This window comes from Schistocerca serialis, chromosome 1 (assembly GCF_023864345.2).
Source record: "Schistocerca serialis cubense isolate TAMUIC-IGC-003099 chromosome 1, iqSchSeri2.2, whole genome shotgun sequence".
Classification (NCBI taxonomy): domain Eukaryota; kingdom Metazoa; phylum Arthropoda; class Insecta; order Orthoptera; family Acrididae; genus Schistocerca; species Schistocerca serialis.
The window spans coordinates 474,272,666-474,296,615 of record NC_064638.1 but is presented as its reverse complement, the minus strand read 5'-3'; the positions used below and the strand labels follow the sequence as shown (position 1 = coordinate 474,296,615).

The following is a 23,950-nucleotide window of genomic DNA, read 5'->3' as shown; positions in this document are numbered from 1 at the left end:
AACTCTTAAATCTCGGAGCTCTAAGGGAATACATCACATATCGAACGTTAAAATTTTTGTGGAATGACATACTTTCGAGAAACCAACAGTTATACGTAAACATGCAGAGAATATAAGGATACTGCGCCGTCTTCCGGCGGCGGCACACACTCAAAGCAACAGTCAAGTCTGCGCGGCGCACAAGGCAGTCGTTGACCGCAAACAATTACTTCCTACGTCACGCGTACCTACAGCTGATCGAGCGCTCAGTGCGAATGCACTGACAGCCGTAAACAAATACACAATGTAATTCCTCCGCATAAATTCAGTATAAAGCTATAGTGACTTGATAAATTATGTTATTAACGTTCAGTATTTTTCAGGATACGGTTGTATAAAATATTTAAGAACTTCAGGTAAATTCTGTGTGTCTCCGACGTTAAGAGGACTTGCTATCGAGAAAATTTCAGGAAGAATGGAATTTCGAAGAAGAAACCAATGAACTAAAAAGGTAACTATTAATTGAGTTTATTTTTCAGGTAACATATTTCCACTTAGGTACGTACTTTAGACGTAATTTGCTGCTCGCGATTACGTGATTCATACTTTGTGCTAAATTTCATGTTCTATGAATTTACTTGTGAAGCGACGTGCTTGCATACATTAACTGATTTTGACAATGATTGATTAATGAACAGGGTTGTTACTTGTGTATATTATGCATCGCTTGGCTGCACTGCTTTTTCACTGATGTCACATTTTTTTTTAATTATGTGCCTGCTGTGCTTATTTATTTAAATTATAATTGTCACCTGATTAATTGTGCTGATATGGTTATGTATGTAAGTTATACTTTGTGATTTATCTGCTTGCGCCTTCATGTTAACTTATTAAGATTACATATGAACATTTATTTGCTTATGCTGATATGATGCTAATGACCTGTTTATTATGTAAGATACATATTTGCTGCTTTGCGTATGGATTGCATATTTATACATTTCTGTTTGTTGTCATAACTACTCTTTAATTTGGTATATAGAAATGCTGATATACTGTGTACAAACATAGAGTTTAGGTCACACTATGGTATTAATTATAGATTGTTCGCTTGGCAGAGCCTCGTTGTAGGAATTGTGCTCCATCCACTTGTTGACATTCTGTTCTCCACTGGTATATTTACTCGCTATTGCAGGTTTTGCTTACGCTCAGTGCCTTATATTTTAAGATAAGAAAATGAACTGTTATAATTCTACGAACGACATTGGTACAAGGAACTTCGTTGAAGTCACATGAGCTGGAGGTTTTATGGAAGCTGTATAAATTTATGCTAATAGGAAGGAAGCTAACGACATGACATACCAACACTAGGTTTAGACCATTGACAGTCATCACACTGCATTCTTCGTTAGCAATTGAAATAGTAAGTGACACTTGACACAAGAAATACTCAACATGTTTGCTTATGTTTTGCCATGATTCTTGAAGTGGTGTACACACTGCGAAATATTATTATCATTCACACTCCGTACTCGTACCTACTTACTGAAAGTTATTCAAACTAAAGGCTGTTAGAGGTCATGTATGCATTTCTTTTATTTAATGATGGACAAGGTAACCAAAATGTATTTTATAATTCATAATGAGTAGAAGATTTGGGTCAGGTGGATTACACAGAAGTTGTGTGTGGACATAGTGTCTTCGGATTGTATGGGATGATGAATTGAAGTTTGCACTAGGATTTTATCTGTACTTGTTCGAGGAGACTGACTAGAGGAAAGAGTTGTTATGGAGGTGAAATGATATTGGTGATAAGGTTTATATGTATCGACATATTGAAGAGGTATTATTGAGTTATTGAGATTGTGTGAAGTTGATGATTATTGGAGTTTTGGTGGACAAGAGGTAAGGTAAATGATATTCATAATAAGGTTTATATGTATCGACGTAAGAGGTATTATTGAAGTACTAAGTTTATGTGATGCTGATAATTATTGGAGTTTTGGTGGATAAGAGGTAAAGTAAGTGAGGAGCATAGTTTTTTTTTTTTGTTGGTTTATATGGAACAAGGAGGATGAAGATGGCAGACTAGAACACTCAAGTGGAAGGAAGATTGTCTACACACAGACTTTGTTAAATCACTAAGCAGTTTATACTTTTTTTTGGAGAGAGGAAGTATTTGCATATCTTGGCACACTGACAGTTGTTCAGCAACCGTACACTTGATTTGGCTTGGCAAACATTGGTCTTGACATGATGACTATGACGTTGACTAACTATTATTGACTGTTATACATTGCTGCCACTACTACTTGATACACATATCGAACATCAAATCTTTGACAGAATTGCATTTACACAGTTAACACTATTTAATTACACAGTAGCACTTAATGTGGATGAAAGATGAGTGAGTGTGTCTTGTGTGTTTTCCTTTCCTAATCCCAAATTATTGGTACCGACCTATCTCCTAAATATTATTTTACTTGTTTGTTGTGGCTTGCACTGACACCCATGATTATTATAGGTTTACTGGTATTTGTGTATTTGTAATAGTTAATATGACAATTATCTGATATCAATTGTGTGGTTATTATATTTTGTATGTTTAGTGTAAAAGCATTGATAATAATTTTGTAAAAGCAATTGTGTGTGCATTCAAACTGTTGTTCGTGCTTGCACCTATTCAACATTGCTGGGTGCCACTTGGGAATGTTTAATTTCTGCTGATAAACTCTGATAAATTGTCTGATTAGTGATAGTGAATATTATGGACTGTTACCTGCACCTGTTCAACATTACTGGGTGCAACTGATGGACTGCTTCTACTGAAATGATGTCACTTGTTGCTGTCACCTGCTCAACATTGCTGGGTGCCACTGATGGAACTGCTTCTACTGAAATGTCACTTGTTGGTGTCTGCACCTGTTCAACATTACTGGGTGCCACTGATGGACTGCATCTATTGAAATAATGTCACTTGTTGGTGTCTGCACCTGCTCAATATTGCTGGATGCCACTGATGGAACTGCTTCTATTGAAATGATGTCACTTGTTGCTGTCTGCACCTGTTCAACATTACTGGGTGCCACTGTTGGAGCTGTTTAATTAATGCTGATGAAATGTTATGAGACTGCTACTTGCACCTGTTGACCATTGCTGGGTGCTACTGCTGGAACTGTCAACTACTTGTTTATTGATATATTGAAAGGGTTTTATGTGAATATTTGTAAGAATTGATTTTTTGTGTGTTTACTGTTTATAAGATGTTATGAGACTCTTACCTGAACCTATTCGTCATGGCTGACGCTATTGATTGAATTGTTTAACCACATGATACTTATGTAGACTATTATGTAAAATCACATGTATTTGTATTCCTTACTGTATTTTATATATTAGGTTATTGAAGGGTCAGTGCAAAGCCAAAATTTTAGCTAGTTATGTGATATTTAATTATTAATATTATCTTTTATTTTTGTTTGTGTTTTTGGGACGAATTTGGTGCTATTTTCACCACCAATGCTGGCAAAAATACCATCAAATTCTGGCCCGTGGACGAGGGGCATATGAAAGGTGCTACACTGAGCCACAGCGCCAGAGATTGCGCCAAAGAGTATTATTCAGCCGCCTCCCCTGGCAGTGCTTGCTGAGAAGTCGTAGTAGTGAGTGCTTATTGAGAAGTAGCAGTAGAGAGTGCTTGTTGAGATGTAGCAGTGGTGAGTCGTTGTTGAGAGGTTCCCATGGAGAGTGCTTGTTCAGATGTTGTCATATTGTTTTGATGGGCTGGACACCAGATGTTGTTGGATTAGGGATGCTGTAATGTGCTTTTCGTCAATATATATGAAGGTAAAAAAATTCCTTTTTTTTGTATTATTTCAATGTCTTAAACAATAATGCCTATTGGTTACAGGTTCAGTCAACAAAGCATCTGGCTCGTGTTCTTGTATTAGACTGTATTTCTGGTTTCTATGTGCAATTATAGTATTTCTGGTTTTTTTAATCACTTCAGTATAAATGGTGTTTAAAATATCTGGTCTTATTGAGGAAGAATCGTGCCAGATGTGTACATTGAATCACACTTCCACACACAGAACAGCTACACTTGTGTTTTGTTGTTTCATAGGTTTTATAGTTGCTGGGGACTTAATTAATTAATTGTGTTAACGGAAGTTTTCTCTCATTCTTTGTTGTTATTCTATGCAGTCAGATTGTGTACTAATACAAGTCAGGGCCAACCGTTTACGAGACTGCGTAACCGGACAGACAGTGACTGAAAATTAAAAAAGTATTTGCATTCATTATATTTAATTAAGCCCCCATGCAATAGCATGGGGCGAATAGTAATGGGTGCAGTGCACTGGAGGTCGGTATCTTCTCATCCACAACATCCACACCAGCGCAGTTATGCTGCTGCTCTTGCACTGATGGTTGTACATCTCCTGTGCGATGACCAATGGATGGCGGCTATGAAGGAGTCCAGTACTGTTAAGCCCCATCAAGAGCAGCCTCTGGCACTGACATTAACACCCCGCTATCCTGCTCCAGCATGCTGAGAAGCTGAACTACAGGATCTTGCGTGGAAGAGTCCGAGGCTGTCACATGTACCGACCCCGACAGGTTGTAGCCTGCTGATTCTGACGTCATGGATGCAGCTACCAGACAAAGAAGAATATTCAAAAGCACCATATGCTGTTTCTACAGAAATAAAAATTATAATAATAATTTTGCAAAATAGATACTTACTTTTCTGCTGCTTCCACCTCCTATTCTGCTACTGCTGCTGTGGTGACTGACACTTCATCTTGACTGACTGACTGACCAGAACAGAGACCGAGCAGCTGCTGAGTCCTCCTTATATACATCCACCTATGTCATCATGATAGCATGTTCATATTGGCTGAATCATGTGATCACGAGACCTATCGAAGTGTGCTCTATCGGCGAGCTTGTAAGCTAGATCAGTTCATCAGTCTGCTGGATCGTTTGCAGTCATCTCTTTTGGGGTTAGGAGCTTATATGGTGCTTTTAGAAAAGGCAGACAGTTCCAACAGTATCAGATGTTTCCATGAGATGGGTAATGCATCTTTAAAGCATCTCATTGCAAAGAATTTATTTGCTGGACCGTATTCATCTTCTTCATATGTTCGAGCATTAATGTGTGCTTCCATTCCACATGTAGGAGGCTATGAGGGCAGTCCTCTGCTGTATGCTTACAAACAACTTAGGTACTAAGCTCATCCCACTCAAACACCAACAACTCATCGATAGAATACATTTGGCATGACCACGAGAGGATGGGGGGGGGGGGGTGAGCAACTGATCCTCAATGGTATATATCGAGTATATGAATATGCTTACACTGTTTCCCACCACCTTCAATAACGGTACTCGAGTCATCCGCTGACATCACGACAGTGTCCTCTGGTGCCGGTACTGTGTACTATGTCAGTTGGGGTCTGGAGCTCTTGGTGAACACACTGTTTGCCGCCATCTTGGATTACAGTACTTGTATCATCACCTGACATCAAGAGAGCGCACTGTGGTGGTGACGCTGTGTTCTGAGTCACATGGAGTCCGGACCTCATGGTGAACACACCAGCATGAAATTGTTCAAATAGACTTATGTCCAAGCCCTTTTCCCAGGAATTCCTAGGGGGAGGTGGCCCAAATGACCTTTCTTTGCTACCATTTTCTTAGGTGTGGCGCGTTATCCTGCTGGAATTTGAACTTTACGCCATTTTTGTGGATGGTTAGGTTAGTGGAGGCAGCCCAATTGACCTTCTTCCCGCCAAAATCAGCCATATTGATTGACGTCTCAGCCGCCATCTTGGATGACGTCGTGTACTGTTGCCAAGTCTACACGACGCCACCTTCGATGACGTCATCGCCGCGATCTTGGATACGTCTGGCAACAATGGAATGTGGGGTAGCACCTGCTTTGTCCCCCTACTTATGATACCCACTTAACTATACAGACAGTATATGATATTGAACTGGTATCGTAAGGTTGACTTGAAATTATGGGAAGCTGTACCATTATACACCCATTGTCGTTTCTGCTGCTGTCTCAACTTTACTAGACGACAATATGTTGGGGGTGCAATTTATATTGTTGCGGTAGAATGCGAGTCATCTGCATGTACAAGGTTCCACGTAAACACAACCTACTCAATGACCACATTTCTTTGGTTACTCTTAGAGAGCTGCTCTCCTCTTTATGTCCTCAGTTCCTCTTGTTAGTCCTATTTGGTAAGGTTCCACAAATTTGAGCGTTATTCAAGGAAAGGTCACAAAAGTGTTACGTGAGTCCCTTTCTTCACTGATGGCAGCTCCTTAGCATTCGATCAATAAACCAAAGTCTGCCACTTGCTTCAGCTATGACTGAGCCAATGTGATCGTTTCGTAGATTAGGTTGAAAGATGACACTCTAGTTGTGTATTGTTGATTCCAATGAAACTTTTACAGTTCCTAGTTGCGGTGACGCACTGATACATAAAGTAACCTCAGGTACAGGATGCTATAAGCTGAAAAATAAAGGGGCATCATGAGAAGAACTGTAATTCTTATTATAGCGCGTACTTCATGCGTAATCGATTTCGATGTCCATCATTTCGATCACGTCATGCGTCAAAACATGTGGTACATATCAGTACGTTTAATATTTTTCATTTTAGGTCCACAACTTCTTCATATCATTATTAGATTTAAAAACAGCCGACCCGTTGCACAGGATAAAGTAATCTTTACCTAGGTTTCGATAAGTTTAAACCTATCTTCTTCAGAAGTCGGCACTATTATATTAACATGGAATAACACGTCGTTGCCATTTTTACAAACGTCTCCGTAGCTCCATTAGTCAAAATCAGATATTGCCCTAAGAGTAGGGTTTGTCAGATAAATAAAATTCAGTACATGGAAGCTGGAGAGCGCTCTCCAGCTTCCATGTACTGAATTTTATTTATCTGACAAACCCTACTCTTAGGGCAATATCTGATTTTGACTAATGGAGCTACGGAGACGTTTGTAAAAATGGCAACGACGTGTTATTCCATGTTAATATAATAGTGCCGACTTCTGAAGAAGATAGGTTTAAACTTATCGAAACCTAGGTAAAGATTACTTTATCCTGTGCAACGGGTCGGCTGTTTTTAAATCTAATTACGTGGAACCGTTGCTGTTACGCAGCTATGTTTAAAATAATGTTCTTCATATCATATTGCGGTTAGAAGAAACGGATTGCTGACGAGCCCATTAGTTTGGTTAGACTCTGCATTCAGTGTCACACTGTGAGGACGGCTCAAGTTTTCGCACGTAACCAGATTACACAGAGCGAATCACCTAAACGTTGCACCACAAACATACCGGAAAGTGCTACTGATGTGCGGTTTTCCTAGAATGGATTGGTAGCCAGGAGCCTGTATTGTTAGCCAGTCAACAGAGTGTAATAATACTTAGAATGTTTTTTATTTTTTTACAGAACACATTTTTTAAAAGGAACAATGCCTATTGACATCAGCAAACAAAAAGTAGGATAAGTTAGAATGTCAGAGGTGTTTGGAAATTTGTGGTACTTTCCTATGGCATTAAACTGCTGGGGTCATCGGTCCCTAGGCTTACACACTACTTAATATAACTTAAACTAACTTACGCTAAGGACAACACACACATCCATGCCCGAGGGAGGACTCGAACCTTCGATGGGGGGAGCCGCGCGGACCGTGGCAACGTGCCCTGGACACCGCGGCTACCCCGCGCGGCGCAGTGGTGTTTGTTACAGGATTATAGTGTGAGTCGTTTACAAGATATCGTATGTTGAAAAGTTCCCGCACCGACACTTATTTGTGGGATTTAACCTGCGTAGTTGCTAGGTACGATGTGGTTATATTTGCTTACAGTGTGCTATTTTCTTACAGTGTCCTCGTGTGTTCCTTCAGTCTACTGCGGCATGCTGGTGAGTGAGTGACAGTCCAAGCAGTAGGTCGTGAGTGGACTACGGGATTTACCAATGCAAAAAAATCAGACAAGCTCATGGTGTATGGGGAGCGTAGGAAGAATGCAGTTCGTTCTTGTACGGTGTATGTAGCAAGATATCCCAATAGACGTTAAACATTTCGGCAAATATTTATCAAACTCTTCAATCAGTGATGTGAAAGTAGTGGTATAGCACCTAGACAACGTAACAGAAGGAAACAAGACACGTTAGCTCCCACACAATCCCACGAGGAAGCGGCATGAGTCAGCCAAATAACCTACATATTCTCCATTGACATAGGTTCCATCTGTATCATATCTCTCTCCATCAAGAGCTGCATGGAAACGATTATGAAAATCGTGTTAACTTCTGTACATGGGCGTAAAGACAGGATACTCCATATGTATCACGTGTCTTCTTTAGAGATCACATTTGCCAATAATGGCTAGGTAAACTGCCGAAACATGCACTATTTGTCCGTTGACAATCCCTGTTGGTTTTATAGGGTGGAACGCCAGTGTCAATGGGGTGTAAACGTGTGATGTGAGGTAGTTAAACATCACCTCAAGGGGTTGGTTTTCACAGACTAAGGAACCTGCGGTAGCTACAGGATGGCTGTCCAGACTATAGTGCACGAACTACTACAGCATGCCTTCATGAATTGTTTCCAAATTGATGCACTGAACGCAGAAAATCTGTACCTTGGCCGGCCCGTTCCGGATTTGACGCCTGTACACTTTTTTTGTGTGTTTGTGTGTGTGCGGAATGCTGGAAGACACTGCCTATAAGGACTTACCAACTATACCCAATGATATACAACGACGTATCACTGCTGGCTCCTCTGATATCGGACACCTCGTCTGAAATGCTACAAGTGTGCAGCAGTCGTTCCACACTGGACTGTAAGCGCGTATTGTGTCTGCCGGTGGTAATTTTGAACACAACCTACGACGGTCAGATGTCTCGTACTGGTCAGAATCCACGCAAACAGAGTATGCACTTGTGTTGTTCTTTAATGTTTGCTATCACAGGTTTTGTAAAAGTGTCGCTGTGGGAGCGTTTCAAAACACGATACATCGTAAACGCCATGCACTAGAATCTTGCAAAAAATACCACTGGCATTCTAATTTACCCTATTTTAGTCTGTTAATGTCAGTAGACACTGTTCCTTTTTAAAAAAGTGTATGTTTGCACTTTCTAAGTACTATTACAAATTGTTTGTTGGGTAACAACACGACCCCCTGGCTACAAACCCACCCTGTGAAAACGACACGTCAATGGCACTTTCCATTCCTGCAACATTTGCGGTGGAATTTTTACATGATGCAACCCGTATATTGATATGAAAGACGTAATTATATAACATTGTCATAAATCCTCCGGACAACATTTTAGTCTCTCTTTAAAAGGGCATGCTAACAACTTTGAGAGTTGTTTATTGCGTATAAATGGTACGAGGTGGTCTTATGACCCTCTACGGCTGAAGCAGGTCATGGTGGTGAAAACTGTATCTGTATGCCAGTCGGTTGGTTCAAAATGGTTCAAATGGCTCTGAGCACTATGGGACTTAAGTGCTGGGGTCATCAGTCCCCTAGAACGTTTTGAGACGTGCAGTGTGGTCCGAGGAGCAGCGAATTTGTTTCTTTTCACATGACGCAAGCCATCGAGTCCACCAACTGTCCAATGAGTCTTTTAACCGCAGTATTCTTTGATGTTTTGGAAGTGTTTATTTACCATGATTTGGCCCCACTCGTTGAAGTTACCGTAAACAGAATCAGGCTGTTGATTTCTTACTCAATATACTGCGAACTATGATAAAAGGGCAACAGGCAGATTCCATATTTCTAGATTTCCTAAAAGCATTTGACACGGTGCCCCACTGCAGGATGTTACTGAAGGTTCGAGTATATGGAAGAGTTCCCCAGATACGTGAATGACTCGAAGACTTCTTAAATGATAGAACCCAGCACATTGTCCTCGACGATGAGTGTTCATCAGTGATAAGCATATCATCAGGAGCGGCCCATAGAAGTGTGGCTGGACCGCTTTTTTTATGTATACATAAATGATCTGGCGGACAGTGTGGGCAGCAATCGTTGATTCTGTGCTGATGATGCTGTGGTGTACGCACAGGTGTCAAGTTAAGTGACTGTAAGAGAATGCAAGACGACTTAGGTAAAATTTCTAGTCATTCTGATGAATGACCGCTAGCTCCAAATGTAGAAAAATCTAAGTTAATACAGATGATTAGGGTAAAACACATGAATTTCCGATACAGCATTAGTAGTGTCCTGCTTGACACAGTCGCGTCGTTTAAATATCTAGGCGCAGCTTTGCAAAGCGATATGACGTGGAATGTGCATATTAGGACTGCGATAGGGAAGGCGAATGGCCAACTTCGGTTTATTGGGATTTGTAAGAAAGAGTGGTTTAGCATATAGGACGCTAATGCGACCTATTCTTTATGCTTCTCGAACTTTTGGGATCCGCACCAGGTCGGATTAAAGGAAGACATCGAAGCAATTCAGAGGCGGGCTGCTAGATTTGTTACCGGTAGGTTCGAACATCACGTAAATATTACGGAAATGGTACAGGAACTCAAATAGGAATCCCGGGGTGAAGGCTACGTTCTTTTCGAGAAACACTGTTGAGAAAATTTAGAGAACTGGTATATGAACCTGACTGCAGAACAATTCTACTGCCAGCAACATACGTTTAGCGTAAGGACGACGAAGATAAGGTACGAGAAATTAGGGATCTTACGAAGGCATCTAGACAGTCGTTTCTCCTCTCTGTTTCCGAGTGGAAGAGGAAAGGAAATGACTAGTAGTGGTACAGGATACTCTCCGCCAGAAACCGGACGGTGGGTTGCGCAGTATGTACCTAGATTTAGATATTGTAGGTGGCCGCTTCCTGCTGCTTCTCCATGTACCTTAATCCCAAAGAAAGTATGTGCGACTATTTGGAACAGCGGTTGGTTGCTCTATAGAAACCAGAAACGGAAGACTTCGGCTGGATATGGCATAGCTGAAGAAACTTGTGACCTGTTTTCCTCGCGGAAATGACGCCATTGTCAAGGCTAATGGTGGTGTTATTCGATCTTCGCGTAATGTCTCCCGCGTTTGACTAATGTCATGCTCTGTGTACTTACGTCTGCACTTAAAGTGTGTGCGAAAGTTTGCGTTGTCAGGGAAAAGACTAAATTAAAGGTGTTGCTTCTAGAACCTCGTTAACGTCAGGAGGCGTCGAGAGATAAGGGTGGGTTACGCTGATGACATTCGCTCAGTATATCACGTTGGACAGGTTCTAAGAACTTTACGTCACCTTGAAAGTATTGCTCTGAGATAAGCCCCCTCCTTTGCATACTGGACAACTATGTAAGCAGGTGTCGGTCGTCGGGGATTCGTCGTGTTACCAGCTCGCCCAGAAAGTGCGTCGGCTACGCTGCATCATGTCGTACGTCCTGGTCACTCTGTCCTGTTTGTTGCTGGTGCTCTCTGCACCGTACGCTTTCGCTGAAGACAGTGACGATGACAGTACAGACGTCGACGACTCATTAATAGCTGCCGGTGATGGATGCACAGCCGATGAAGTAGACGACGACGACTACAGTGAGACTACGGCTGCTACAGAAACCACTTCAGCCAGTATGTTATTTACAATAACACAATAACTTTTTGACAATAACTATCTCTCACGTAAGAATCAGCCGTATGATTCTAAGAGAAAGTGATACTGCCTTATATCAGGTGGGGCAGATCTTCTTCCTGTTCTTCTTCTTCTTCTTCTTTTCCTTTACCCTTACCCACCTCTACAGTCCATTCGGTTCGTTGATTCTTTTATTTTTGTTTTCCTGCCCGTCCTAGTAAATTTCAACATCCATCACTCCACTACTCACTGAAAAACTCTCAGGTTATGGGTAAGTTTAGGATCAAAACCTCACACTATACTGTCATACACGGAACCCTACAATACATTTTCCGTTTCAGCCAAATCACATACTTAGTTTTCAAAGCACTCCATGACGCTAATTCTCTCTCTCTCTCTCTCTCTCTCTCTCTCTTTCTCTTTCTCTCTCCCTTTTGCTTTTATGCCGATCTATTCGTCGTCTCCTATTGCACAAAATATAAAAACGCCAATTGGTTATTCTTTGTTACTCTTATTTCCCTATCGAAATGTTGATGCTACATTATTTTAGATTCTTTTATAATTCATTTTCAAGTCTACTTCCGAATTATTCTACAAGCATTAACTTCTTTTTTTACTGTTGGAGTTATGCGAACATCCTTTTTCTTCATACTAAATGTGTATGTGCTTTGTACTACCGGTGTTGCAAATGTCTGTGAGCCGACACGTGTATAATAATAGTTACGTTATAGTTACCTACATCACGTATTTTTTGGTAGGAAAATCGGAGGTAGTAATAACTTATTCTTAACCTACATTGAAACAAAGTGGTGACATCGTCCTCGGCTGATCCTCCGATATCAATATGCCATCGACATATTCTTAAAATGTATTTCTTCAAAGTAACTTTCTGTGTTGAAACTCTTGCGTATGTATTTCCCAGAATAACGTTGTCATAGCTCACCGTAAGGTACCACGAGAAAGCAAGACCCTGCTAAAGATATGATTTTAGGTAAATGACTAGTTTGTAGTGAGAAATTTAATTTCTCATGCACCAGCTTAGCCACCACCGCTAGATTGCTCTACACTACTCGAAATCAGCTCTCAAATACTGCACTATAAACATGTCATATACCTTTAAGTGACCACCCAAGATTAATCACGACAACGCACTGCAGTCTACAAGAAGTATCGAAAATCGTTTTGGTTTATAGATACTTCTTGCGTTGTGTAGGCCTTCTCCGCAGTTACGATGATGTACCAAAAACTTTCTACCTATAGGTGACAGTTTTTTATCCTCCATTACTATACTTAGATACGTTTCGGTTTCTTCTAGTAAGGCATTGACAGTGGTGCTGTGCTTTTTCAGCCATTCCGTAGCATTGTGTGTTCGCTTATAACCAATTCCATGGAGTGACAAAACCGGCTACGTACCTCTCACTGGTCAACTGAACATACAGGAAGGATTAGCAATGTAAGACGTTTCATATGTTCAAATGTGTGTGAAATCTTATGGGACTTAATTGCTAAGGTCATCAGTCCCTAAGCTTACCCATTACTTAACCTAAATTATCCTGAGGACAAACACACACACACCCATGCCCGAGAGAGGACTCAAACCTCCGCCGGGACCACTCGCACAGTCCATTACGTCAGCGCCCTAGACCGCTCGGCTAATCCCGCGCGGCTGCAAGACGTTTGCTCCGTATTGGGCGTGTTTCACTTCCACACAATGCATTTGCTGCATTGGATTGTTTGAGAAACTTCTTACCCTGTTTATGAGTAATCCAGTATATCAGTACATTTCTTTTGTCGAATCACGTTTTCTTCGCCGCACAGACACGTCCACACAAATTCTTGAAGACTATATCCTTGCTGTGTTAGAGATTCTAAAACACTAGACGCTAAATATTTTATTCGACGAGATATTTCATCAGATTTTGCAGAGTAAGTGTGATCAAAGTTCATTGTGAAAGAAGACGTTGAAGTGTGAGCAGAGTTCATTGTTTTTCGAAAGATATGGAGAAGGACATCGCAAAACATAATGTGGTTGACAAGAACCTCAGAATTCGGATAACATCAAGAATGTCCCAACTCCGATTTGGCAGGAAGATACAACACACATCGCCTTCCTACAGAACTTATGAATAGAATGATGCTAGTTAATCTCCCGACAAGCATTCTGGCCATTTCGAGACAAAATTACTGCCAAGCTATGCTTTTACTATTATTTCCGGTATAGCTAACTTTCCGTCTCCAGCATGTGGAGGATGAGTTATCTGCTTATGTTTTTCATAATTATCTTTATTTCTTCCTCAAATCAGTGGTAGTTATATTGGTAGGTCATTTTATCAAAAACAGTCATTACATTATCCCCTTTAATTGCCTTCTTTCTCTATTCTAACACTATTCTTGAAAGCTATGAGCTCGCCAGTATGGTGACATTTACACATCACGCTACTCGGTAATCCATTATGACAGTGTGCTTAATCTGACACTTAACCGATGGTAGGGGAAAAACAGTGTGCACTACCCGTCTACGAATTACGTATTTATTTAATCTATATAAAGCAACAGGCGAGTAGGAATTAAAATAAGAATTATTTAAAAATCACGCTACCAAATACGTAAAATCCACAACAAAGCTAATCTGTACGTCAAATAACAGTTTGTTAATCTGTCAACAGAGTGGATCAAAGTATTTTCATCCGTTATTTAAATTCCTCACATGGTAGGTGCATGGGACGAGGGAGAGCTAGCAACCGCCATGTTGAAGCTTTATAGTCTTTGGGTGAACAGTTAACAATACCTTGATAGGGAGAGAAACGATGATCTAATGTTCATGAAATATTGTTGACGCGTTTGGTCTTGAAACCAGTTAGTATAATGGTGCCGTGCGTTCCTAACAATAATTGTTGAATGACGGACTTCAGAGCCAAATCGGATTAGGTAGGACGTGGGATGAGTTCTGAGAAGGGTCAAGAAATGGTTCAAATGGCTCTGAGCACTATGGAACGTAACATCTACGGTCATCAGTCCCCTAGAACTTAGAACTACTTAAACCTAACTAACCTAAGGACATCACACAACTCCCAGTCATCACGAGGCAGAGAAAATCCCTGACCCCGCCGGGAATCGAACCCGGGAACCCGGGCGCGGGAAGCGGAAGGGTCAAGAGATGGGAGAGTTAGGTGGTTCGATATGTGTATGATTTGAGTTATCCAAGGAAAGGAAGAGAAAGGGTAAGCTACGTATGATAAAATGGCTAGGACTGCGGAGTGATTTCATGATTTGGGAGGAGAAACGGAGGATGGTGGACGAAAGAACACGGAGGGCGTGGAGATATAAAGAATATGAGACGAGGTGATTAGAGACCGGAGTTCTTAAGGTGGTTGACACAGTGGAGTGTTTGGCTTCAGTTTTAGGGGAGACAGAGGACTGGCTAGTTTACTCCAGCTGTTTGAGCTGGTATGAAATTCGAATCCAAGTTCGTCACAACTCGTTACACAGCTGCACTACGCATTGTCCAAGCAAGTAAGTTTATCGACGTGCTGAACTCTGCTGTTTCCGAGACTGGCTTACTCAATATCAGTATAGGTAATTTATTTGTCCAATGATTAATTTACAGTGGTATAGATTCTGTTAGCTTAATACCACGGAGACAAAAGTCAATTCCAGGGTGTAATGGGCGTACGTGCACATATTTCTACCGGCGACTGAACAATGTTATGTAAATACTAAAGAAATTTAAGTCATTTGCAGACTAATAATTACAACTGTTACTTACGTTGATTAGTACTTTCAAGTACATGAGGCAAGCGCAAGGTATTAATGTTTATTTTCTCATAAGCGGCAGGTCAGGTGTTTAAGTATGGACACATGAAAGCAAAAAGAATAATCTATACTGACAGGCGTAGTCTACTCAGTGGTGCAGTTATGACCACGTAGAAAACATCAGGAAGTAAATTACGGGACGTGTTTGAGGGAAGACTGTTCGACAAAGAGAAAAAAAGAGTGCTACACTGATCTGTGCACATATTAAGGTACCTCATATAAAAATATCTGCACTTTTACCGGTTACACCTGGTATAAAGTAAAGTATTATACAGACACTTGTTTAATGGCAGAACATGTGGTCGACCGTGAGCTAGTTGTAGAAGTCATTCAGACATTTGCCTGAAATGATTTAAGAAAACCGCAGTAAATCTAAATCAGGATGGCCAGACAGAACGTAAACCTCCATCCTCCACAATCTGAGGACCGTGTCTTAACAAATCTACATCTATAATCTAAAGCCACTTCACGATTCGTATCAGAGGGTACAACCATCAAATCCCCCTCCCTTTTCTTAATCCATTCGCCAATGTTCTCAATGGAGAGACGTCTACAGACGTTAAAATAACCTCTGGCGTGCCACAGGGGAGTGTTATAGGACCATTGCTTTTCACAATATATATAAATGACCTAGTAGATAGTTTCGGAAGTTCCATGCGGATTTTCGCGGATGATGCTGTAGTAGACAGAGAAGTTGCAGCATTAGAAAATTGCAGCGAAATGCAGGAAAATCTGCAGCGGATAGGCACTTGGTGCAGGGAGTGGCAACTGACCCTTAACATAGACAAATGTAATGTATTGCGAATACAGAGTAAGAAGGATCCTTTATTGTGTGATTATATGATGGCGGAACAGACACTAGTAGCAGTTACTTCTGTAAAATATCTGGGAGTATGGGTACGGAACGATTTGAAGTGGAATGATCATATAAAATTAGTTGCTGGTAAGGCGGGTGCCAGGTTGAGATTCATTGGGAGAGTCCTTAGAAAATGTAGTCCATCAACAAAAGAGGTGGCTTACAAAACTCTCGTTCGACCTATACTTGAGTATTCCTCATCAGTGTGGGATCCGTACCAGGTCGGGTTGACAGAGGAGATAGTGAAGATCCAAAGAAGAGCGGCGCGTTTCGTCACAAGGTTATTTGGCAAGTGTGATAGCGTTACGGAGAAGTTTAGCAAACTCAAGTGGCAGAGCCTGCAAGACAGGCGCTCTGCATCGCGGTGTAGCTTGCTGTCCAGGTTTCGAGAGGGTGCGTTTCTGAATGAGGTATCGAATATATTGCTTCCCCCTACTTATACCTCCCGAGGAGATCACGAATGTAAAATTAGAGAGATTCGATCGCGCACGGAGGCGTTCCGGCAGTCGTTCTTCCCGCGAACCATACGCGACTGGAACAGGAAAGGGAGATAATGACAGTGGCACGTAAAGTGCCCTCCACCACACACCGTTGGGTGGCTTCAGGAGTATAAATGTAGATGAATCGCGCGTGGGAAAAATGACTGTCGGTGAACCTCGTTATCACATCTACATTCTCCGAATTTCTACTCGTTATCATTTCACAAGACGTATGTGGACTGAGGTAATATGTCACCCAACTCTTCTTACAAACGTAAGCTCTCCAAATTTCAGCAGTAAACCTCTCCCTGAAGCACGACACCTTTCTTGTAGGATCTATCACTGGAGTTCGTTGAGCATCACGCTCTCTCTTCGAGTAGACAGTCTCCCAACGAAAAGTAACGCTCTGCGTTGCTCTTATCTAGCTGCTCTATTGATCCTACCTGAATACACAACGTCAATCTGTCATACGTATCGTATGGGTCTCTTACGTAAGTGCGTAATACGAACAAGTTAGTTTAGTGAAGAACAAATTATCATTCTTCAAAAATTTAATAATATAAAAGATAATTATGCATTGTTCATTTAGTTCTGCACACGTTTTGCTGCACACAACCACAAACACTTGCCGATGATTTTAGGACAACGACAACGCCACTACGCCCCCGCTTCATCTCCTTGCCTTCCTTTCTGCCTCCAAAAAACTGAGCAAGTCCTCGTGATTAGTGAGATGTATAACAGAGAAATTGTGAGGCTTGAGTATTATGCACTAGCAATCACTTTGTTTATTATTAACCCCTACTCCAAGTTATCTTTAATTGCGTCTTATGCAATATTGAAGCGGAACGTTTTGACTGATATAAATAAATTAAATAAATATATTTTAGTTATCTCTTTCACTTACTTGTCCCAATTATATAATTTTAATCGCTGATAAAAAATTCTGAAAGAGCTTTTTTTTGTTTTCCTTGGCAAAGTCCAAGCAGGCTCTTTCGCATGTTCAGATACAGGTTGTACCTGGACGAATGGTCAGTATTCAGGGATATGACACGAACGGTCATTCGAAGCAGAAGGGTCCAGTACACAACAGCTCTAAAATGCATACCTTAAGAGCTGTGAGCATTTGTTCATTTCAATGCTGTGAGATGAATCTCATCTACTGCAAGCTCTATGCTTTCTGTATCTTGAGAGGTGGTAGTACGCATCCAAGCAAGAAAAAAACTTCCAGTAAACATGGACTCTGAAGTGCGCACCTTAAGAACTACGAGTACTTGTTCATCTTCGCTAATGTGAAACGGCTCTCCTACTGAGCGCGAACTCATAGCTCCTGAAGAATGCATTTTAGAGTCCACGGTTACTACTTGCTTCAAATTATCGTCCTGGCACGCCCTCCATACAACTATTAATCACATTCTTACTATTTTTTCCCCAATACACACACCGTAAGAGTACATGAATTCACATGATGCACATGTTTGGCCTCTTGGTATAGTGGTAAAGCGCATGCGTGGAAACCAAAATGTCGCGTGTCCGAATCCCTTTCTGATTACGGAACCATCATCATCAGTGATCTGCTATATTAGCAGGTCCTTTGCCTCTCCATTTTCTGCCATCCATTGCTTCCTTCTTAAGTCTGCTGTATGTTGTACCGTCCATCATGTCATCCAGTATCTGGAATCTTTCCCTTCCTCGCTTCCTTTTCCCTTCTACATAACCTAAAACCGTTTTTATCAGTTCGTCATTCGTTCTTAATATGTGCCCAATCCAATTTCTTTTTCTTCTCTTTATTACATCTAGTAACTGTCTTTCAGTACCTCTTCATTTTTTACTCTGTCCATCCAACTTATTCTTTCCATCGTCCGCCATGTCCAGATCTCAAAAGCCTCCAGTCTTTCTCTGTCTTTTTTCCTCATAGTCCATGTTTCAGGGCCATATAGAAGAACACTCCATACAAGACATTTTATGAGTCTCTTTCTGAGTTCTCTGTCCAGATCGCTGCAGAAAATTCTCCTCTTCTTATAAAACGCCTCTTTTGCCATTGCTATCCTTGTTTTAATTTCTGTGGTGCACTTCCAGTCGGTGTCTATCCTGCTTCCAAGATACTTAAAATTTTGCACCTGTTCTAGTATTTCTCCATTCAGCATAATTTTTATTTCCTTCTTTCCTCCTAGTGCCAATACTTTTGTTTTATTAGTGTTAATTTTCATTCCATATTTTTTCCGTTAGTTGCAATGGTGTCCACCAAATCCTGTAATTCTTTTTCCCCTGTGGCTAGAAGGGCCATGTCATCAGCAAACCTCAAACACCCTACTCTTCTTCCTCCAATTTCTACTCCTTTGTCACCTAATGAGCATTGGTCAATCATATTGCCTAAGTAGAGGTTGAAAAGAGTAGGAGATAGGCAGCATCCTTGTCTTACTCCTTTTCCTTTACGGAATATCTGTGTATAATCGAGCCCTCATCTATCAATGATGTTAGTAACAATGAATGTCGACGAAGAGGCAGCCAACAAAAAGAGTTCCACCAAGCTATTGATCCAAACGGAATTTTTATTGTAATTGTTGTGCTTGGTGCAGAAAGATTACTTAGTTCTGAAAACACGTTCGTATAGTGAGTCCAACTACTACTTCTAGTAATAAATTTTAAGCTCCATTTCTGCGGTTTGAAAATGTTAATTGTTTTGTGTTTAAAAATTATGTATGACTGTATTTCAGGCTCCCGGGCAGGAAAAGCGGTCCGTGCCGGTTCCAAACAAAAGGCGCACGCGAGGACTGCAGCCCACGGGAAGGCGGCCAAAGCCAGGACAGCCGCCAAGAAGGCTGGCCGAGCTGCCGCCAAGGTGCACAAGGCCTGAGCGTGGCGGCGCACTCTGCAGCCGAAACGTCAGCCAGCCTCCAGCCTGCAACTTCCGCACTGACGCCCGCCGCTTGGGTCTTAGAGATTAACCACATTAAAAACTTCCTGTCTCCCGAAATTATTCTTTGGTTTTGTTTTCAACAACGTTATAGAAGTGTTTATGTAATTCTTTGACATTGTCATTTTCCAAATTCGTGATGAAATACAGTAGGCCTTATACGTTATAAGACGAAGCATCTACATTTAACATTTGCCTGTCATTAAACTTGCAAGTTGCTACTGACATAAATTTATTGTGTTAATATCTATATATATATATATATATATATATATATATATATATATATATATATATCACACCCAACACAACCAAGAATCCAAATTTTATATTCGACCTTGGTGTTCCCTCACATAGCTCTCACCTTCTATTACAGTTCGAAACCGATTTGAAACAATTCCTCTAGAAAATTTGTTCCCGTTACAACTTCACCTGGACATGGAAAACATTCCCCTGTAAAGATCACACATTCTGGCAGTCAGACTGCTCCTAATTTCCGTCAAAGTGAGTAAACATTCGAGCAAGAAGATTGAACGTAGTCAGGTTATGTACGTTTTTATTGAGAGTCGACAGAAATTTCGCAAGAACTTTACTTCAGGCGCGCCACGAACCAGTGAATATGCATCTCATGATAAAAAGTTAGCGAGAGAGTAACATAGCAATCTGTACTTTTTTCTGTTGTCTGGGCAGACGATACCATTTCTTTCCTCAATATTTGAAGGATGACGTATTCGCTATCATCTCATCATTGCCAGCAACACGTAGCAAAGACTACTAGACAAGTCGTCGGCACAGTTCTACATAAAAACAGATATGTCAATACTGTTAAACAAGCAGCAAAAACCATTAATCAACTACAAATTGAAAATATCGTATATCACTATAACATAATGATTTCAGTAGCTGAAATACAGTTATAACGAACAGAAGAGGTCTATCACATACAAAGTCACGACTTAACAGCCTTACTACTAAGAACAGTCATAAGTACGGTAAAGAAATAAGCTGAGAGTCCAGAGGAATTTGTAAGAACACAGGAATCGATGTGAATAATCCATAGTTAAAGTTGAAAATGTCTCTCTGATTGAAAGGTAAGATCGACCTGCACAGCCATTTAATTGCAATCAGTTACCTGAAATTCCGTCTCAGGGGGCGAGGTCTTGTCGAAACATCGTCGATTGGGCAGGAAGGTTTATACACGAGCGGTCTTTGGGCTATGAATGAAGGTAGCTTAGTTACCCGTTGATCCTACAGTATGACACAAGTGTTGGCTGAGGAGTCAGACATGCCCATTCTTCCTTCGCACCCTAGGAGCATTTGTGTGGACAGAGGCTCATGTTACCCGTCTCTAACAATTCCCCTCGTATATGTCCTCGCACAGAATTTAAAGCCGTCAGATAGATAGCATCACTTTGACTGTAACCCTTTAATTAATACACTGAAGAGACAAAGAAACTGGCATAGGCATGCGCATTCAGGTATATGAGAGGTACGTAAACAGACAGTATACGGCGCTGCGGTCGGCAACGCCTATGTAAGACAACAAGTGTCTGGCGCAGTTGTTAGATCGGTGACTGCTGCTACAATGGCAGGTTAACAAGGTTTAAGTTAGTCTGAACGTGGGCTTACAATCGGCGCACGAGCGACGGGACACAGCATCTCCGAGAGCTGCAAATTACAGCGCTGGGCCATCAACAAGTGTCAGCGTGCGAACCATTCAACGAAGCATCATCGATATTGACTCCCGGAACCGTAGGCCCACTCGTGTACCCTTGACGACTGCACGACACAAAGCTTTACGCCTTACCCAGGCCCGTCAACACCGACATTGGACTGTTCATGACTGGAAACATGTTGCCTGATCGGACGAGTCCCGTTTCAAATTGTACTGAGCGGATGGACTTGTACGGGTATGGAGACAACCTCATGAATCCATTGACCCTGCATGTCACCAGGAGACTGTTCAAGCTGGTGGAGACTCTGTAGTGGTGTGGGGCTTGTGCAGTGGGATATGGGACCCCTGATACGTATAGATACGATTCTGACAGGTTACACGTACGTAAGCATCCTGTCTGGTCACCTGGATCTATTCATGTCCATTGCGCATTCCGACGGACTTGGGCAATTCCAGCAGAACAGTGTAACACCCCACACGTCCAGATTTGCTACAGAGTGGCTGCAAGAACACTCTTCTGAGTTTAAACATTTCTACTAGCTACTAAACTCTCCAGACATGAACATTATTGAGTATATCTAGGACGTCTTGCAACTCGCTGTTCAGAAGAGATCTCCACCCCGTTGTACTCTTACGGATTTACGGACAGCCCTGCAGGATTCATGGAGTCAGTTCTCTCCAGCACTACTTCAGACATTAGTCGAGTCTATGTAACGTCGTGTTGCGCACTTCTGCGTGCTAGCGGGGGCCCTACACGATATTAGACAGGTGTACCAATTTCTCTACCTCTTCAGTGTATTTCTTATTGGTCTCTCTTGTTCAACTCTGGTTTGTATCCACTGTGATGTTATTAAGTATTCAAACGTACACAGTTTCTTGCCGCTCACCAATTTCTCCTGTTGGACAGAAAGGAGCGGAGGGGCTAGATATGAAAACCACCCTCCGAGGTACATCAGCTCTCAGTAATGCTACAGACATAGAGCCGATCCTTCTCCGCTACTTTACGAACTGGGAAAAAGTCGTTCAACATTTCTTAATTAATCTTGTGGGTTACACAGTAAAATCTAGAGAGGAATAATGCCTAGTGTTTGTTTTTCAAGGGTTGTTTGTTCGCAGCCCAAAATATTGACAGTGCAAATGATTTTTTCTGGACTAGTATTGGTTGTCAAATATCTCATCACTGTAATATGCCGGTATCTGAGTCTCATCCAGCCATCGAACACACGCTGCGGAAAGCGCTGTTACCAGGTAAGTAACCTTAGATGTCTCTCTGCCAGATCTAAATGAGAGAAACGAGATTCTCTGTAGTTCCTTCTGCTACGCGAGGTGTAATTCTCCATTCTTTCTTTATTGAGAATCCCCGAAATGTTCGTGTAGTTAATGTCACGTAATGTGAGTACGGATACGTTCTGGAAATGAAATGCAACTGCCAAACCACCACACTCAAATATTCCACAGCTAATAGTCACTCTTCTGGAGGATTGTTCCACTTTCCAATCAGAACTGTTGAAATGTATTCCGAAAAATTACTATCACAATATATGAAGATATGTTGGTTGCAAAAGATGGTCAATCAGCGTTTTAGAGAACAGTGGTGTTCGTATTTTCGCCTAGGAAAGAGTAGCATAAGGAGCTGCATGTTTATGTTTGACTTGTTAAGAGTACCAGACGAATCGCGTTCAGAAAACGCAACTTGGCCTAGAGGACTATGGGAATTATTCAAGAATTTGCGAAGGTAATACAAATACGAAGAGCATTAACTGTTAAGTATATGAAGACAATTTTGTTTTGTTTTTAGAAAGTTAGAAATTTCGCTTCACTGTCTGAATTAGATCAGACAAACGAGCTGAACAATTTTTACTGCGTGTGTAACGCGTTATACGTAGTTATTCTATTACACAGACCATGTGTTTGAATTCGTATGGCTGCATTTCTCAGAACTTAAATAAAATTCCAATTTCAAACGCATGAATGCATATTAGACTGAGATTCCACATACTAAACATTCTTCAATAGTCCTGAAAGCACATCTAGGAATTATGACACATTATGAGAAATGTTAACTAGGTATGTATTCAGTGCGAATTCCCTAAATTAAGTTCAGTGTTAATTAGTTCGAATGCAGGTACAGAGCTTAGGGAAGTTACAACCTGATGAAGCCTTTATTTTATACGATACCTGAGCAGAATCATACCTTACGATCACACAACTGATGACGCTTGTCTGATTCAGTCATCATATTCCAACACTGTGCACGTCGAGAATGCCTGCAGTTCAATGATGGAACTACATATCAGGTTCCTACAGTCATACCACTGGACACATTTCAGTATAACATCTGACCACCAAGTACTATATATCACTGAATGCCGCGATATGTTGAGTCTTCTTGATTCCTCCGTGGATCAGTTCTTGCAGATTTGGGATCCATGTTTAGGCAATGACCTGTTCTTCCGCAGTCGAAGGTGATTTTTGAGAATGATGTTGGTGTCTATCCATTAAGCCTAACACATTTTTGTTTGGATTTAATTCTGAGCAGCTGGTGAGCTATTGCAGTATTGAAGAACTTCCCTGGTATTACCACCATCAGGAGTGCTGTCATAATGGAACT

The 23,950-nt window shown here is 41.2% G+C and overlaps 1 protein-coding gene across 1 annotated transcript; it reads left to right on the top strand.

The window, feature by feature from the left end:
• Nucleotides 1-11,346: 11,346 nt before the first annotated feature.
• Nucleotides 11,347-19,833, top strand: LOC126473463 (uncharacterized). The gene is made up of 2 exons (XM_050100536.1): nt 11,347-11,601; nt 19,465-19,833. Exons 1-2 carry the CDS (start codon nt 11,406-11,408, stop codon nt 19,602-19,604), a joined length of 336 nt encoding a protein of 111 aa, XP_049956493.1. The 5' UTR covers nt 11,347-11,405; the 3' UTR covers nt 19,605-19,833.
• The last annotated feature ends 4,117 nt before the right edge of the window (nt 19,834-23,950 follow it).

Bases quoted from the DNA above. Each gene is read 5' to 3' on its own strand.
- LOC126473463 (XM_050100536.1), top strand. From the start codon at position 11,406: ATGTCGTACGTCCTGGTCACTCTGTCCTGTTTGTTGCTGGTGCTCTCT. The intron at 11,602-19,464 runs GTATGTTATTTA...ACTGTATTTCAG, and splicing joins TACAGAAACCACTTCAGCCA to GCTCCCGGGCAGGAAAAGCG.